The sequence below is a fragment of the Magnolia sinica genome, chromosome 4, assembly GCF_029962835.1.
Source record: "Magnolia sinica isolate HGM2019 chromosome 4, MsV1, whole genome shotgun sequence".
Classification (NCBI taxonomy): Eukaryota; Viridiplantae; Streptophyta; class Magnoliopsida; order Magnoliales; family Magnoliaceae; genus Magnolia; species Magnolia sinica.
Window position 1 is genome coordinate 101854742 of NC_080576.1, and position 19220 is coordinate 101873961.

General features: G+C 38.7%; 1 protein-coding gene across 3 annotated transcripts; it reads right to left on the reverse strand.

The window, feature by feature from the left end:
• Positions 1-501: 501 nt before the first annotated feature.
• LOC131243546 (la-related protein 1C-like) lies at positions 502-18558 on the reverse strand. Of its 3 annotated transcripts, XM_058242979.1 has the most exons (7): positions 18378-18557; positions 17805-18238; positions 17167-17698; positions 16935-17088; positions 15893-15983; positions 1932-2003; positions 502-1393 (listed from the first exon to the last, which is right to left on the reverse strand). In XM_058242979.1, exons 2-7 carry the CDS (start codon positions 18081-18083, stop codon positions 1121-1123), a joined length of 1401 nt encoding a protein of 466 aa, XP_058098962.1. In that variant the 5' UTR covers positions 18084-18238; positions 18378-18557; the 3' UTR covers positions 502-1120. The 3 variants fall into 3 exon arrangements, with proteins under 3 accessions (XP_058098962.1, XP_058098961.1, XP_058098963.1); XM_058242978.1 differs by having other exon boundaries at positions 17805-18557; XM_058242980.1 differs by having other exon boundaries at positions 1246-1437; positions 17805-18558.
• Between the last annotated feature and the right edge of the window lie 662 nt (positions 18559-19220).

Consider the following 19220-nt stretch of genomic DNA (forward strand, 5'->3'; position numbering starts at 1 on the left):
ATGCAAATATTAAAGAAGGATTATATTTCATGGTACCACCTATCTTTGTTTTAAATGTCTAGGCAATATAGGACAACAATTCAAACATTAAAAACATTTCACCATGAATAAGCTTAATAAAATCAATTTCATCAGCAAAGCATAATATCATCTTCTAATCCTACCATGATACACATCACCCAAGTAGTGAAAGCATAGGCCAGAAGAAACCATTGATCCGATGGGCCACGTTGACAGATCAAAACATAAATATCATGGTGAATTAATAATCCTGGCCATCTGATAGATGTATATTTGGGCTCATTAGATGCCTCCAGCTGCACCCTTTTTTACCTTTTCTGGGCTGAATCTTTTTCTAAACATAGCCACATGGTGACCCACAGATCAACAGCTCCGATCGTGCCACATGATTGACCCACCAAGGGACAACACCACATCACAGTAAAACCCTATTAACCGCAAATGCACAAATCATAACATCTCTATGATAACCCAACAACATAGAAATATTCAACCCTCTCATGAGGACATTTTATGCAATAAAAATCTCAAATGAATCTTGAATAAAAGGCATATAATGTAATCTCATCTTATGCCATATATATATGTGTTAAATAAAAAAATAAAAATAAAAATAAAAAGAGGCTAGGGAAGTATCATATCCATCCATCACAGCTTCCCTCCCAAAGAAGGAGCCCCTTGTGACCAACAATAAAACCATGGATGGCGTGGAAAATCACCCCAAAATTTTGCTTCCCTAAAACTCATGGTAACAGAATGAGTACCGTCCATTGACATCAAACCTAACTATACATAACCCAACAACCTCATAATAGCTCATTCAAACCAACTTTTTTTTTTTAAATGTTTTTTGTTCTTTTTTGCTTTTTTTAATTTTAGTTTTAAGAATTTTTTTGTTCATCTTCCTCATGGCAATTAGACATTGCCGCTCTTGCTATGCTCCAAGGAAAAGACCATTTTTTTTCTTTTCTTTTTTTCTTTTTGTTTTCCTTGAACTGAGGTCCAAAAAGCCCGTTAACCATCATAATAGAACCCAACCCTCCCTAGTATCAAAATGTGTGATAGCTCTTGACTAGAGCTCTCACAGACATGGAAGGATTCAACCCACTCGGACAGAGGCTTGGGTTATCCCCTCCCCATTAGAGGTCCCACCAGGCACAGCAGCTTGCAATGGACTGCCTGAGTCCCCAGATGATGATCTGCTTAGGACACCATCAGTAGGTGCGTCTGGCGAAGAACCCCTCATACTGTTGTGGCTGGCAGCCCCCTCTAATCCAACATTCTGCATCCGAGCTGCCAACGCATTGGCGTTAGGTGTCACTGGGGGCAGTGGCCACTGCATCCAATCACCACGCTTCCTTATTTTCTCACCCTGCAAGGGGACGAAAAGACACACAAAATGCATACCAAAGATGACTAAATCATTTATACAATGAGTAATAATACAATGCTCAACCTGAGAAAATATCAATGACTGTAACAGCACGCACACAGGATTTCAATTTCTGTAACAAGTGACACACAAGGCTCAGCGATCCACACCATAGAGAAGATGGCCCCGCTCTGGATGGCCCATCCACCAAAAATCCCATATGGGAATATCCTACCCTTCAATTGGTGGCCAGCAAATAAACAGTGAAGAAAACTTAACAACAGTCCCATGTTCAACCAAAAAAGCCAAAGATTCAATTGCTATGATTTTCCAAGCTCTGAAATTTTTGGTACATTGGGCATCCATGGTGGGGCCAACTGAATCCATGATCTGGACAGCTAAATCATGTGGCCCACCTTTATAGCAAACAGATATGATGACCATAATGTAGATATTTTGGTGTTGAGCATTGTTTGTAAATTGTAATAGTACCTCATCATACACTGGATTCAACTAAGGCAACAGTATAAGAGCATACCATAACTTCCACAACGGACGATGATCGCATTGCATCCAATATAAACTGCACGTCGTTCGTTAATTGCTTAACCTGCAGGAAATACCAACAAAGCAAGTTCTCTAAATCAATTTATAAAAATTAAATTAAATTAAAAAATGGTAGGCAACATAGAAAGCCAAAAACTTCCATACATTCTAAAGCTACACAGAAAAAGATTTGTTAGTAACCAAGTATATACGACAAGGATTACAACACAACAAAAATCTAACGAATAGCAGTGGAGCCAAAAGGTTTAGGGTGTGTTTGGATGCATCATCGAATTGAATTGCAATTGCTGCTGAATAAAGTGCAAATTACCAATTTCTTATTTTTCTTATCATTCATATTGACAATCTAGGCTCCAATTTGCAAAATGCCACTTCTAAGTTGGACCCGAAAGGAACACAAACTAAAATTTGGCTGCATCCTCATCAATTGCCAATTTGGCTGGATGCATTCAAATTTTCTTCTTCAAATAACAAACATATCACTTAGAATAAACGCATAACTCATAAGCATCTGCATAGAAAGTCAGATTGCCCACTGCATAACACTTATCAAGAAAACTACTGACTATGAAATCAGGCACAAATAACAAGTTTGCTAATAAGAAGTACAGATGCTCTAGTGCCAGAATACCAAAAGTCACTTTCAAGTTCACGCGCTATAATGTTGGACCTTTCTTTAATAAATTAATAAAAAATTGTGCTAATCCGTCAAAAAAAAACATTGGATGCAACTTCATGGATTCCCCACTTCCACATTGGCAGTATCTGGAATTAGTGGACATCTGAGAAAGGATGGTGGGGGTGGGGTGCCAGGTGACCAACCGACGTGGTTTCCAGGGTTCAAGTCCTAAGATTGCAACTGATCTTCCATATCAAGGCCAGGTGTTGTTGTCGGTCGCAGAATTTGGTCAGGTGTTGTCTTCATCTACTCCTTTGAAGATTTTCTTTTCGTTGTTCATTTCTGCTTAGGTGTCGACATGGATTTGTGAACGGTGGAAATGTGCTGTCTTGATTCAGGCCTACCGCAGATTCAATGGAGTGCCTGAGAAGCACTTCCCTTGCAGCCAAACAGCATTTAACCAAGGCTATGTACTATCAAGAAGTTGATAGCAGCAGAGGATTTCTGAAGAGGTCTTCTCTCCTGAAGTTCCAACCGAGCATACCCTAGTTGTACCATCATGGCTTGGAAAACAAGTGGTTGTAAAAAAATTGATCAACATTTGGATGGATAGGATCATCTAACCGGCATGATGTTCATGCAGTGACACACAAATGGTAGACTTCACTGAATGTGCAGCCAGAATCAAGGCAGGGATGACTAGGTAACATTTGGAATACAGGGACAACAACAACATGTCATAGAAGGAGATAACAGGTGAAGCAACGACCCACTTACAACAACATCCCCAAGTGGCAACAAGGACCCAAACAAGGACATGAATGCAAGATGCCAACAGAATGATCACCAAGACAGGCTAGGGCTGCTTCCTTCCCAGTGTCCTTGTGCGTTAGAGAGACAAAGCCAGTGCACTGCAATAAGAACTAGATCGATTTGTTCTACAGCGAAACACCTGGCATAACTGCTCACTTGCAAGTGCAATTGCACACCTCTTTTTAACTTTTTCCTTCATGTTGTAGATGACTATTGTGGCTATTCCCTGGTGGCACCCAAAAGTAGTTTGAATACCATATTGCATCCGGTAGCCCATTGGATAGTGAATCATTGTTGGAGTCTTGTCTCTAGTGGGTCTGGGTACTCATGTTGTAGGATGAATCTCCTTCTGAAACCAGAGTTAGGGATTTGGCATAATTGCCATAAGATCATTACATAATGCTATTTTATTCAGCCCATCCTTTCACCGTGGATTTTAAGGATGCTGAAAGGATGGCCAAATGTACAATGGATGGAATTGCATATTGGTTCTCCAGTGATAGATTATAGTCCAAGGGTGGAAGAGGAGTCAATCTGATCAGGAATAAGGATGACTTAAAGCTCAAATTCCAAATCAATCTATTGGAGTTTCTCAGCATCCCAAATGCAAGGCTGGTATACGGAGCTTCCCTGATCCTCTAGTGTGTGCATTCAGTAAACATGTATGTTTATTTACATATGTATATGAGTCATCATATGAAACTGAAAACAAACTCTTATAACTAACAGCATAGTAACACTATCTTGACCAAGCAACAGTTTAAATGTTAAAGGATTGGCAGATGCTCTTTGAAATTCTCGAAGGCTATATCAACACAAGGAAATGGATATATGTCTAAAACACGCATAGAAATAAATTCTTCATCATCATCATCTAAGCCTTATCCCAACAAAGTGGAGCTACATGAATTCTTTTCCGCCATTCCACTCTATCAAGGGCCATAACTTCAGTTAGACGGTAGGTCATCAAAGCTTTTCTCATGGATGGCTTAACAGTTCTGGGAATGAGCTGATAAAGAATGCATGAAGCAACATAATGATCCACACAAAATCGATGAGATTGAATTATCTACTTCAAATCTCATCAAAATGGTACAAATATTAGATGAGTCCACTGGATACCTGGCCAAGTGACTATCAAGAGTAGAGCCAAGTCTCCCAACTACAGGATTTTGACTTCTTTCTTCGGGGGTAAGCTGGGCTCAAAACCAGTACCAGTGTTGAAACAGAGATATCTACCGTTAAGCTACAGGATTTTGACTTCACAAAACTGATAATTTGATGAACTCGGTCAACCCTTTGAAAATTTAAGTGAGGAGGACTGTGATCAAGGCTTTCTTAAAAGAAAGAAAAGACTTGACATGCTTGATTGAGTCACCTTAGGAAGAATTCAAGTTTTAAACCTTGCCTATCACCACGCCAGGGAAACAGACACAAAATTGATGCTGTATGGTCATCCTTATCTCATTTGAACGTATCTCAAATGAAGTAGAAAAATATTAACACTAATAGAATCCGAAACCCATTTCAGCTCATCCCCTGTTAGAAATTGGAACTGTAGTGCTAGAGAACTCATGATAGATGCCTCAATATTGAGATAAATCTGAACCAATACTATGGGGGAAAGAATGGAGTACAAGATGATCCCAACAGTCCAAGTCATGGCATAATGACAGTTGTCTTGTTATTTTACTTATGCTAACAAAAAGAGAAATGACTTCATAACTAATATAGCAGAGACTTGCTCCGAAATTCTCAACATTTGTCAATATACTAAAAATGGCAACTGAATTATCATAACAGGAATGTGCGCCATTGAGAATTCCAACTTGAGATGAACGATATTCTTTTATCAATATGAAATAGGGATATAAGTTTAAACAGAATCCATCCTTGTTATTGAACATCATCCATGCAAAGTGAAAGTGGGCAAATTCTGCCATGCTTTCACCTAGCCTTGAAGACAGCAGGAACAAGAATGTAGTAACAGCAATCACCAAGGTTAGTCACCCAGCATGTACATGTATCTAGGAACATTCATCTATAAAAAAGTGAAGAACTCCTCACAGCCACTTCTGAAGATATCATGCCCAGAACAGATATGGAAGTTGTTTCCTTGACAAAATGCAAGGAATTTGCTTGCTAAAAATATGAGACCTCTTTCCCAAAAGAAGTGAACTCATTACTTTTCTCCCTTTTTTTTTTTCTTTTTTTTTTTTTTTGGGGGGGGGGGGTGCGGGGAGGAATTGTGGTGTGGGCAAGGTGTTCCCTATTCATTAGGATACACCTGTAAAAGCCGATACGTATAGGTAACGGCCATGACCGTTATGTGATACGATGGTGAAACGGAGCAATTGATTTTTTGGGACCATATCGGCCGTTATGGGGCATAGCGACCGTTACCCCCGTAACAGTAAAAAAAACGGCCACTTTTTTCTATTTAAATCCATTTTCTCCTCCTTTATTTTACTTTTCTCATTCCAAAAACTCTCTTAGATCATTTTACAATAAATTTCGACCACTCTTACTATAGTTTTTAATATTAAAATCATACATTGAAGTGATTTGAGCAAATAGAAACTCCAATCTTTTTTTTTCAAAAAATTGAAAAAGTAGTATTTATGCAGTTTTTCTTATTTCTAGTTTTAATGCTTTATTGTAATGTATAAACATTAGATACATATAATCATGTTCACAAATTCACTAGACAGCCCGATACAACATTCTCACCAAAGAGTGAACCGTTACACTACCATAAACATGTTCAAAACAAAAAAATGAATACGTATTTGTAATATTTACATTATTCTTGATTTTCTAAAATATTTTTCAGAATTTTTCGAGCAAAAGAAAATTTTCAACCATTACAGTGGTCGTAACAATCGTTACGCCCCCGTATTGGCTGTTACAGCCGATACCTGTATTGGTAATGGTAGTAACCGTTACAGCCACCGTTACCGATACGGAATACCTTAGGAGTGGGGGAAGCGGACGTCGGAAAGAAAGATTAGAAAGTACAAAGAAAAGGGGGGGAAAATAAATAAATAACGGAGGATGAGAAATCAGCCCTCAAACCCATCATGCAACTTAGGAATCATCCTCAAGAATACCACAATTTATACCCCTTAAGTTGGGGAACCCCTAAAGCCCAAGATAGCATCTTTCATTTGCCCCATGTAAGACCACAGGCGTGCTTTCCGACTTCTAGTTGAAAATTATGTTGTTGCATTCTTTCCAATGGGACCAAAGGCTGGGGAGGAGGCATAACCACCATAGCACCTTTTTTCTTTCAGGGAAAAACCTCCTTTCCAAGCTCGGAATAAAGCTTTCACCGACCCCTATATAACCCATTTCATGTTAAACAGAACCAAGAAACTTCCCATATTAAGAATGCCACCTCATGTCAGCTGAAGATGCAATTCACCAATCCCGCATTTTTAGGCAGAGTGGGGAGCCATTTATGATGATCATGATTCTCTTCCTGAGATTGTCCATCGTTATCTCATGCAGTGAGCGACTACTCGAGGGGGGATTGGATAGCACCACACATGAGCCAATGGAGCAGTCTTGCTAGGGCTCCTCCCATGCTTAGCAAAAGGTAAAAAGACGTAACCCTAAAGGTGCCTAAGCTATCCCATTTCCACCTGCAAACATCTGCCCTCACGGTTGTGGGACAATGTCGCATAGTCTATCTTTGAGTCTAATGAAATCACCTGTTTCCTCATCATTGCAATTTATGTGAAAAATAGGAGACCATATTGTCTCATTTCCCACCATAATGAAAACATCAGCAATGAACTTGTCTTTGATTGAGGATATTCTGTATAAACTTGCAAATTCCTGTTTAAGCAGGGTTTCACCTAGCCATACATCCTCCTAAAATCTGATCCAAGAACCATCACCCACCACATACAAATACCTTCCACAAACTCTTTAGATACCCTCATCACCACCTTCCATATACTTGAGGTTCCATATAAGGAAGAGTTGGGGGTGGACCATCTGCCCTGTGACGTGCCGATTCATCTTAACAAGATACTTTATTCCCACGCCACCCTTATCCTGCGGTAAGCACACAGTCTTCCACCTACCATGTGAAACTCTTTTTACTCCCCATACCCCTCCATACAAATTCTCTTCAGACTTTTTCAATACGACGAATCACGCTTTTGGGGCACTGAAATAAGGACGCAAACTACACTAGCATGTTTGATAATACAGCTTTGATCAAAGTGGAGGCGAACACCTAGTGATGGGTATTTGCTCTTCCAGGCTGATAGTTTCCTTTCAATTCTCTCGATTACCGAATGCCAAAGGCATTTCATTGATTTTTCTATGCATGGTGGCGAACCAAGGTAGGTCAAAAGGAAGTTTCCCGTCTTGCATCCTAACTCCACAATGGTTCCAACCAACTCTGATACATGAATGCCCAACATTCATGTTTTGTGCATTAATTTTTTGGCCCAAGAAAATTTTGAAATATCCAAGCACATATCAAAGATTCAAAACATGCTCTTTATGCAAATCACATAACAGCAAAGTATCGTCAGCAATATGAAGACGTGAGATCCTCATGTTATCTTTGCTAACCGAGAAGCAACTGATCAGCCTTGTATCAGATAATTTGGTTACCACTCAACAAGCCAATAACTACAACCAGAAGAGGGGCTAATGAGCTCCCTTGTCTGACATGGATAGGATATTTCTGGATGACCAATTGAGCTGATTTTTTGCGTGGCGCCTCTGAGTGTCATCAAGAGGAACATATTCAAATGTCGGCTCAATTCAAAGTGTGGAGTTCTTGGATTTCTTGTTCTGAGTTTCTAAAAACGATAATTGGAGGGTTTCATCTATTTATCGGATACAAAATTGATTTTTGACCATTTGATCTCCCTCTAGGAGTGTGAGGAACCATTCTACAAGTTTGAGGTTAATCAAATCAGAGAAGACCACAAACTTGATGAATTGCATCTTTAAATGCAACCAATGTACCCAAACAGTCAGATTTTATGATATATTTTGTGACCTGTCTCATGGAGGTTGTAACTCAGGATTGTGAACTCGAATTCGCATTCCATCTGTTGCATTGGTTAGATCTGTAAGGCTAGCACAATCATACCAAACTTCAGATTTGCCCATTACCATTGGTCAAAACCATTTATGCAATATACGAAAAGAGCGTGCATTGTCCAGTGTTGCTTGTTTCAAATAATCAGTCTTGCTCGAGTGAATCTGGACCATGTATATGCAATCACTAATCATATGATCCTGCTAGATACATGATAGACACGGTCATAGCATTCTAAAGTTCAAACTCAAATGGTCCAAGACAATTGATGCATTGAAATTTGTGTTTCCAGTGCACAAGTGTAAGAAGTTTATGGATACTTGCGTCTGAGGGCCCTAATGCCTTGGCTAGATGAATCTCATGATAACTATCTGTCCCTGACAAGTGAAGCCATGGATGGTTTGCATAGCTCTCGTCATGGATCATCTGGGTTAGCCTTGGTTGAATGGAGGATCACTTACATGATTGGCCAGGCCCCATGGTGGAAGCATGTTCACAAGCAATGTGTAGGCCGTTTTGAACGATCCAATGCATTAATCATTGATTGTCCATCATAATTAGGTCATGAATAATCGTCTATTAAGGTTACAAATCTAAGTCCCTTCAGATCACGGTCTCCCAACGTTTATGATAACAAAAGTGGTAATTCACCCCTCAGTGGGATGACGCGATCGGCTCATGGATGCAAACTAGGATTAAACCCACAGTAGAGTGCAATGTGACTAAAATCGCCCTCGCAGTACAGTGCAAAGTGATATACATGACTCATGATGGGGTGTAACACTTATTGGATGAATCCATGACCATGTGATCCAGACCCGCCATCTTACACGACAGCACTGGTATGACAAGTTGATGAACATGGGGTGTTCCATCCAACCACACGTACAATTTTCAGCACCCCTCAGTGGGATTCTGACATGGATGTGTAGATGTCTGTGTATCACCATATCAATTCACTTGTTCAATGGATAGTGAGTGAATGACAATCGATCTTTTAAAATCCCAGGAAGAATGACTTTTACCTGATGCTTGGTTAATGCTTGATTGATCAAATTCATCACATTATCACATGATGATTCATTCCCCTGCATATATGTATAGGTTGCAATAAACATGTCTGTTAATCCATATTTGAGACCCTAGAGACAGATAAGTCACAATTCACATGGTGATGGTTACATATGCGGGACTTTGTGGGTTCCTAGGATTGAGACACCACTAGTGAAAAAGCAAGAAAGCTCGTGTTCCTAATGTTATCCTAGGCAACGTTGTCAAAATTGCTATCGTATCGCAAACCGTAATAGGGGTTGAATTGTAATGAATAGCAAATCGTATCGTAAATCGTAAGATTTTTATGATTTTCTTAAAATTTTAGAAAAAAATCTAAAAATTATAAATAAATGAGAAAAGAAGAAGAAAAAACTCATCAATCATCCTTTTGACATCAATATGTACCAAGTAATACCATATCATGATAGTGTTCAAGGATTCTTAACTTTCCTTTATTTTTTTGTCTTTCACAAAATTTCCCCTCAAACACATACGAGGATCCTTTAATAATTTATGTTCTTTTTACCTTCCTTGAATGAAGAATCACATTGGAAAAGTGGCAATTGATTTTGTGGACCAATAAGAAAAGATATTTTGATTTCTAACCATCATTCCACAATACATATATGTCAACATATTCATAACCATCCATTAAAAAATAAAAAATAAAAAAATCCACATCAATTTGGTATTTCGACCATTTAAGAAGTTCATTAAAAAGACAAAAGCTCCATCATTTAATGCTGACGAGAATATATCATTCAATATCTTATTCAGAATAAAATAAATAATTTACCTTTTCTAAATGATTCTTAAAGCCCCACCAATTTAAAAACATAAAATGAAAGACAAGTGAAGCTTAAAATAGAAGGGAAAAAATATAATTTGAACTGTAAATCATAGTATTTAAATCGTAGAATCATTGGATTCGTATAAAAAGGGATTTGAGGTGGAATTCAAATTGTTTTGCTTAAGATTCAACTCAAATTGTTAATCATAAATTGTAGGATTTTGACAACGATCTTAGGGTCTTCTTGTTCTTCTTTTGCCTCATATCATTAGATGAGATTGAATAGCTGCTGCATAAGAGCAAGATCTGTGATGAGTGTTGCCTAACATGGACATGGATGGTCGTGAGTTTGATATGGTGAGCATCACTATTGTTGACTTTCTCTATTGTCGAAGTCGATAAATTTTTACTCAAATGATTTAGGATTTGTAGCTTGTTATTAGCAAGTTACATTGTGAAAATTAGTTTACTATTTTTATATATTTTTGTCAATTTTATTAGGTATTTAACTTCTTTTTTTAATTTTTTTAATTAGAGGCTTGTCGGATTTCAGAGTACCCGACTATCCAACTTCTTTGGATAATATTTGCATCCGACCCACATGATAATATGTATCCAACCCTACATTGGAGAATATCTGAATCCATATCCATATCCGATGTCCAAGTCAGATATCGGATACCGATATTGCAATATCCAACTCGTTTACAGCCCTAGTAATGGTATAGAATGCAAGAAATCCACTAATATATTCACTTTGATTAATTATAAATTTTACCCACGCCAATAATGTATAGGCCTGGCTCATCTTCTTGTCTGAAAATTATACACAATAAGGGATAAAATCTATTTCCCTAGGTTACATTTATAATCAGAAAGTGTTAAACTGATATAACAAATACTTAAATCATACAAAAAATTAGCAAAGCATGCCATGACATGTAGTGTTATAGAATAATATCTGGATAGTATATGCTATTAAACATTAGTATTATAGCATATGAAATCTCAAACACATCGACAGAATAGGACAATTGAGTTTAAACGATAAATTTCCAAATCTATTATTGTTCATTTCTAGGGATGTTTCTCGCTGCACTAATGGTAAATCATATCATGCAATTTGCAGTTTTTATGCTTTTATTTTCATCTTTCCTTTTACTAATAAACCAGTAAGCAATCTAGTATAAACTAAATGCAAAGTTGCAAACCTCTTTGTTTCTGGTTTTACAAGTGAAGATATGATTTGGAAGAGAAACTCCTCAGGGATTGGATAGGTGTAATATCAGAGGATAGGGGAACTGATGGCACCTAGTGGAATGTACTGGCTGGTAGCCTATGTGGCCAGATGACCGTGGCTCCATTTTTTTCTGTTGATCCCCATTGTCTTTCGGCTTCCTCTTCATGGGCTCTTGTTTCAGGCCATTTTCCTTGTATTATTTTCTTGCTTTTATTAAATGTGGTTGCCTCTTAAAAAATGACAACAACATACTTACAGGTTTTCTAGACATTCCTTGTACTCTATTTTCTTGACTCTATGCCTTTTCTTTACCAGCATACGGGGAGGACTTGATGAAGCTGCATCTTCGTCAAACACCCACAATTTAATGTTCTAATTGCAAATAGCTATGGGTGGTTCAGATGCTAACTCAATGCTTGATGTTAATCAATATAGATGATTAGACAGAAACACATACTATTCCAAGGGAAATTTGTCATTGGTATTTAATTGTTTGCCAGTCTCATAAGAAGATTAGGCCCAGTAGGCCAAGTTTAAGGATCCAGAAAGAACTTATCGAAGGGATTGATTCTTCTTGCTCCAATTAACCTCAGAGGAGCAATCTCTAGTTGAGAAAAACACCTGGCAACTACTCATCGCATGAGAATAGGCTTGGGACTTTCGGCAGAGGGCTATAAACTCGCTAATATTAAGATGGACAAAGGCATAGCCTCGCAATGCAATGTTAGACGAACTTTCAAAGGATTGAAAGGTTGGAGAGATGATGTAGGTAGATACATCTATTGTGCCTCTTTTATAAGGTTGTGGCTTGCAAGTCCTAGCATAAAAATAAGTAGGACTCATTTACTTTTCCAGCTTCTGCAGCGGAGAGATTGGATGGTTGTTGTTTCAATAAATGGAAACATGGACATGGAAGTATCCCATAAATAGAGAGTTTGCTTGCTCCACATGTAGCAAAAGAGCATATTTAGAGAATGATTAAGAAGACTTTGATGAAGCTCCGCCACTTGGATAATCAAAGGGAGGAGGGTCTACAAAATCAGAGAGAAGGAGAACATTGTATGTTAGAACCATTTCATAGGATGTAGGAAGTGCTGCAATTTTGTTATCTAGCCATATGCATCATTGGTTCTTCAAAGGATCTATCGAAAAAAGCAAACCGGCAACCACACTCAAAATGAACTCTCTTCCTCAATCGGGATCAGCAATCTATTATGGCAAGTTGATGATGAGTCTAAAGCTAGAGGATGGTGAGTTTATTATGGTAATCACAATCCAAAATGCCCAAGCAAGAAGATAGAAGCACTCCTACTTTGGATCCCATAACCTCCGTCAACTCCTTGAGATTACCATTAATAGGTTCGCTTTTAGAGAGGTTCTCTTTTTGTCCCAAAACTACCTCAAAGCATCTCAAGATCATTTCCAAGTTCACCATTTCTTCCATTTTTAGCATCACAAAACAGATTGTGCAATCCACAAACTGCAGAAGCGATGCTTTAAGATTTGCCTGGCCAGCCTTTACCCATTAATCAGCCCCTCTCCTTTCAATTATGCTAAACGTTAGAGTAAAAGAAATAATTTAATAGCACAAGAAAGGGATGAGATAGCAACCCCTTTTCCAAGAAAATAATAAAAGCAAAGTGCTTCGAAATCAATCTCATTGGTTTAGGTGGCCATTTGAAATCACTCCCAATTGACAGTTGGTTAAATCTCTAATCAGTTTAACTTCATTTTGATCTGACCAAGAGGTTGGAGCAGCACAAAAAATGCAACCTAATATGGACTTTGGAATTTATCGCTTTTCCATTGTGCTGCCCCCAAAATAATATGTTGTTGGTTAAAGGTACTACTTGAATGAAGCAAATGCATTCCAACCCTACGAAGGTGTACTTCTGAAGCATACCCTTAACCATGACCCAGGATTGACATCTTTGACTGACTAAATTGGAATAGAAACTTAAGAAATAGAAGTGACTGCTAAATGAGGGAATCATCACACTTGCAAAATGACTGCTCCTGTTTTTGACAAGGCTTAAGCTCAAGAAGTGTGTAAGATACTAAGATGGGATGAAACCACACTGTATAATTAACCACACACCATGTTTTACTAACTAATCAGAATAGACCTTCTGTAGGAATCAAAAGTTTTAATGCAGACAAGAGAACTATCACTTCAAATCTAGGCAAAGGATGAAATCATATTCCAAGTTCAATTTCCTAATGCCACCTATATGACATGGACACTCTTCTTCATATCTACATCCATTCAGAACACATGCAGAACTAATAATTGCTTAATGCACAACCTGTTTAAATCTTGTTGAACTTTAAAATGTCTCCTTTCTTACTGGTTTTTCTTTTCTTTTTTTCTTTTTGAAAGATGATGCAGCATTATTAAGGCCAGCAGCCAAAAAAGAAAATAGAGCACATAGAAAGAAAAAATAAATAAATACACAAAATAACTCAAAACAGAAACAAAAGGGACCAACGCAAAACAAACTAAACCAACAAACACCCTCAGAGAGCCCACTCCCGAATATACAAAGGCACCCGATTGCAAACCCCTACCTCCAAGCCCCTGAGGTTATGGAAGCAGCAATTATTTCTTTCAAACTAGATAGACAAAATAATGGTGAGCATCGCGAATTCGCGATCCTCCACCTTGCAGCCATCAGGAGAATCTCACAACAATTCAAGTTTAACGACAACTTGAAACTAGCCTAATATTTTATATTTTCATGTTTTGTAATGCTGTCGATATCATGACATTCTCAAATATGTGCAACATCTTCAAGTATATCTGTCAGTACCCATGCAGCATTTGATGGCTGCATTCAGCATGATATTATGAATGACTTGGCATATTTTTGTCGTTGTTTTATGCTATAGAATGATCAAATACATTCTTTATCTCCCAACATATCCCTTCAACAGCTAAGTATCAAGTAGCATAGAATAACTCGAGTCCAGTGATCTTCCAAGCATACCTTCACCGAGAAAAAATAGTGCCTGATAGGGTGATAAAAGTGACATGAAAAACTTTTTAAAACCTTTCCAAAAAAAAAACAAGAATGTTTAGGGGGAAAAAAAGTTACTTCTAAAATAACCGCAATCATTGCTAGCTGATTAAGTTTGGGTTGCCGGTGGTATTTATTCACTACAGAAAATACTGAGAAATATTTCCAGCAGTTGGCCAACAAATTGCCATCGTGAAAGTGAAGGAGTGAAATGAGATATATCTAAAACGAAGTGAAAAAGAAAATCCCATTGTAACAATACCAGGAGAAATCTGTATCTACATCAACAAAATCATGCACAAAGGAATTCCATAACATTTTAAAAGACCATGCAGATGATGATTAACAATAAATGTTCATCTAGCACCAACAACTCAAGAAACCTAATAACAACGATTGAGCATAACTCATAGGGAACTGGCATAAAGCAATCAACATGAAATGGTGCAGATTAGCTATAAACTTTAGAAGTCAAATCAAATTCGGACGAATACATAAGTGAAGAAAAGCAAATTTGCATAGACTACGGTTTGTCACTTTCTTTCACTTAACATGGAAGGAACTGTTGTGGATTACCTATAAACTGTAAATTAATCAAATTTGCACAAATGCATAAGAGACAAAAACAGATTTGCCTAGCATATGGTTTTTGTCACTTCCTTTCACTTGATATATCAGTGACCAGCTCTTTGTACATATGGCAAACGTGAACGAGCTTCAAAACAATAATCATGTACACTATACTTTGGAAGAACCATATGCCAAAAATCACACTGAGTTGGCAATCCTAACCATTCAATTGGAGGAATTTTCAGAAAAGAAAAATGGATGATTACCATAAAGTAAACCAAAATTTCCATTGAGAGCATTTTTTTTCCCTAAAATCCTCCAATCCAAGGGTTAGGATTGTCCAATTCATGTGAAATTTAGTATGTGGTGCATCCAAGTAGGGTCTAACTAATGATCGGCTTGGATCTCATACACGTAACATCTTTACCATATGCATAAAACACGTTTCACTGGTAAGTTATTTTCTTTTTGATCGAACGTGTCACTGAAAAGTAAAGCAGGAAAAAAAAAAGGGTGAGAATGCCCTAGGTTTGCCAAATCCACTGACATGCTAGGATATAATGGATATGGCACAGAAAAAGGAAAAGATGGGTTTTTATAATTATTATAGAAGTATCTAATGCATGACCAATTTGGGTATATTAACCATTTTAAGTATCTGCATATCACTGCTAGTACAGTTGTCATACCTGAAAGCTAATTTCTACGGACAATCATTGAAAAGTGAAATGAAGTACATATCCTAGCAAGAAATAAACTCACCCGATTGAAGTTTGCAATTAAAGAGATAGTAACCCAGCCCTGTTCATCCATATTCCTCCGCAAGTAAATGTCCTTGCATAAATTCTCAGAACTGCAAAACACGTACACAAGAAGCATGGGATGTGAAGTTACAAAATGCAGAAGATGAAGAAGAACAGCATTGACAAGGAACACACAATATCCAATCTCATTGAGTCACAGAGATAAATAATTGAGTAATAGACAATTAAATGACTCTTGATTATAATAAACCTATGTAATAGTCTATTGCATTGTGCCTGTGAGAGTTTTATGCTCTCATTGCCGGTCCCAGCCCAAATAAAAGAGAGTTGCATCAGCTTGGCAGCCAGCATCAAACTTATGCCAACACTTCTAACATAAATCCGAACAATAAGAAATACCCCAATTGGTTGGGAATTGGGATAGCGCTTAGATGATGATGATGTTGATGTCAAAGTTACAGAAATCCAAAGTATAAAGACGAAGAACAGCATTAAGAAAGAACACACACCATCCAATCTCCGTCCCTCCATTCTCTTTTTTTTTCCTTTTCTTTTCTTTTCTTTTCTTTCTTTCTTTCTTTCTTTCTTTCTTTTTTTGTTTTGGATAGTGTTCCACTTCCATCAGTATTTCCTCAGCCCAATAAACTGTACATGTGGATCGACTCATAGGACCTTTTAGTGGACCGAATCATCCATATGGCAGGGCCTATTGTGCACAGTAGACAATGCAAAAACATCCCAATCAGATGAACCTGACACCCATAAAATGTAGACTATTGGTTATAATTGTCTATCTTCATTGGATGTCTAGGATCATCTGAAATCAGATGGAGGTCCATCTGATGATGGGGCCACCAAGATCAGTGGCCCAGGTTACCAGAAGTTGGGACTCACCTGTACTTTTTTTTAGAGAAAGAGAAAGAGATGGTACTCACTTGTACAATTGCTGCGTTGAACAAAAAAAAAAAACTATGTTGTTTCTTCCAATAGAGCATCCTATGACACATCAAGATTAGCTAGACAAATGCATGTTGAACTACCTGAAATAATAATCTATCTGCTTCATTAACGTTGTCCGCAACTGAGGATCTGGGGCAGTAAAATACATTGCAGGAGTGGGTACATGAGCAACAAACGGCATCCCTCTAAAAGCATCTGGATGCGGAGCTGTATAATACCCTGGTGAAGGCATCTCTGAAACAGATAGAGATCATTGTCAGCACCAAAACAAAACAAAGAAGTCCTTAAGTTCCACAAGCAGACACAGCTTACCGTGGAAGCTGACAGGATTCCCAAGAGGCCGAACTGGTGGGGGAGGAATAAACGTAGTAGAAAGAGGTGGCGGTCTGATAAAATTCCTCGCCGCAACTCTCGGGTGCTGTTGCATGTGGGGATCTCTACCGTTAAAACTTCGGTTCGGATTCCAATCATAATTCGGACGTTCCGGATCCCGCCGATTCCCATGGTTGTTATTATAGAAGCCATCGCCACGAGGATGGGGCCCACCTCCAATGCCTCTCCGGGCACGAGGGTGATCGTTACCAACATGGGGCCTTGGTCCACCCTCCCAATTATTCGTCTTGTGAGCAAAGTCTCTAGAAGAATCCGGAACCACTGCCGGTGCCGGTGTCTTATCAGAAGCATTGTGAGGAATTTCAGATGGTGCCGCAGGCCCACCATTGTTGGTGGGCCCGCTGATCCGCTTCATCGATTTCTGGCGGACCGGGACTGTATGGTTTGGAGTTGAATTATGGTTTGGATTATTAGTAGTTTGCTTCTGTGGAGAAGATGCAATCAACGGCGCCTAAACATATGCACGCAGAAACAAAACAAAACCAAAATACATGAAAATTCATACAAAATTCAACAACATCAGAAAACACAAAATTAAAAAAGAAAAAGTGAAGTACCTGTGATGGGGAGACCGATCCATCTGAGAGAGCCTTCAGAGAATCCGATGACGATCTAGGAGACGCCCGAGCGGATTCGGAGAGAGCGGGCCACGACGCCCCCATAACAGTGGCCGCCTCAACAACCCCGTTGGAAAGCTTGTTCCAAGCGGGCCTCTTCGCCTGCCCGACATTGGTATCGCCGTTGTTGTTACAGCTGTCAGAGGTCTCAGGCGGCCCCGCCTCCGCCACAGCAGCGTTATCCGAGGACTTCGAAGGGGAGCGATCGGAATCGGCCATGAGCTCCGGCGAGGGGATCGCAGAGGGTGATGGCGGCGCGGCGGTGGGGCCTGCTTCAGGCTCGCTACCACGGACGACGTGGGCCCAAGCAGATGGAAGATTTCGGGCGGTCCGGCGTGATCGAGGGCTGTAAATTCCGTCGCCGCTTGATAATGCTGACAGACGAGGGGAGCTGTTATTTGAAGGCGAATCGGGGGTGGGCGACATAGTAAATTAAAGAAAACGGAGGGGTAGAATCGTCCGATTGAGAAAAAAAATTGGAAGAGAGGGGTATTGAAGGTAAAAGTGAATTACTGAACTATTTCAGCAATGCATTTCACAGAGATCGGCGATTGACGGATTGCTGTATCCGACGGAGATGGATATACGCGAGGGAGAAGAGCGATCTCTCCCCTCTGCCTCTCTCTTTCTCGGCTCTCTTCTTCGCTTTTGCTTCGCTAAGAAGAGTCCTGCGGATGCCCAGTTTTGTTATTAGAAGTGTTATGTGATATGTAGGTGTATGCTTTAATATTACACATGCTTTTTATTTGGGTAATCTAGACCGTCTCTTTTTTTATCCAATTGATATTTTACTCTAAGATATGAATTTTTATATAATATTATTATTTATTTCCTATATTTATACTATTTAAATATATAATAAAAAATAATCATAACTGAATTTAAATGGTTACATTAATTATTTAATTAATATTTTAATACTTGAGATTTTCTATCTATATTTTGAATTAACAAATTAACGGCTGAGATGAGTGATAATCAGGCCCACTTATTATAACATAAACACTTTGTGTAATGTACAAAGATAAGGGCCACTACCACACTATTGATTAAAATACCAGATGTTTAATCACACGTATTCTCTTACTCCTCCGCACAGATTTTTACACGCGTGCCTAGATTGCCATGTGATCCGAATTCGTGGGGCCGACTATCATGTATGTGTTTCATCCACTCCGTCCATTCGTTTTTTCAGATCATTTTCGGTTAAGACCCCAAAAATGAAGTAGATCCAAAGATTAAGTGGACCATATTACAGGAAAAAGTGGAAATTGAATGTCTGACGTTCAAGACTTGATGGGGTCACAGAAGTTTTGGATCGAAAGGGTGTTTGTGTTTCCTCTTCATCCACGTCCG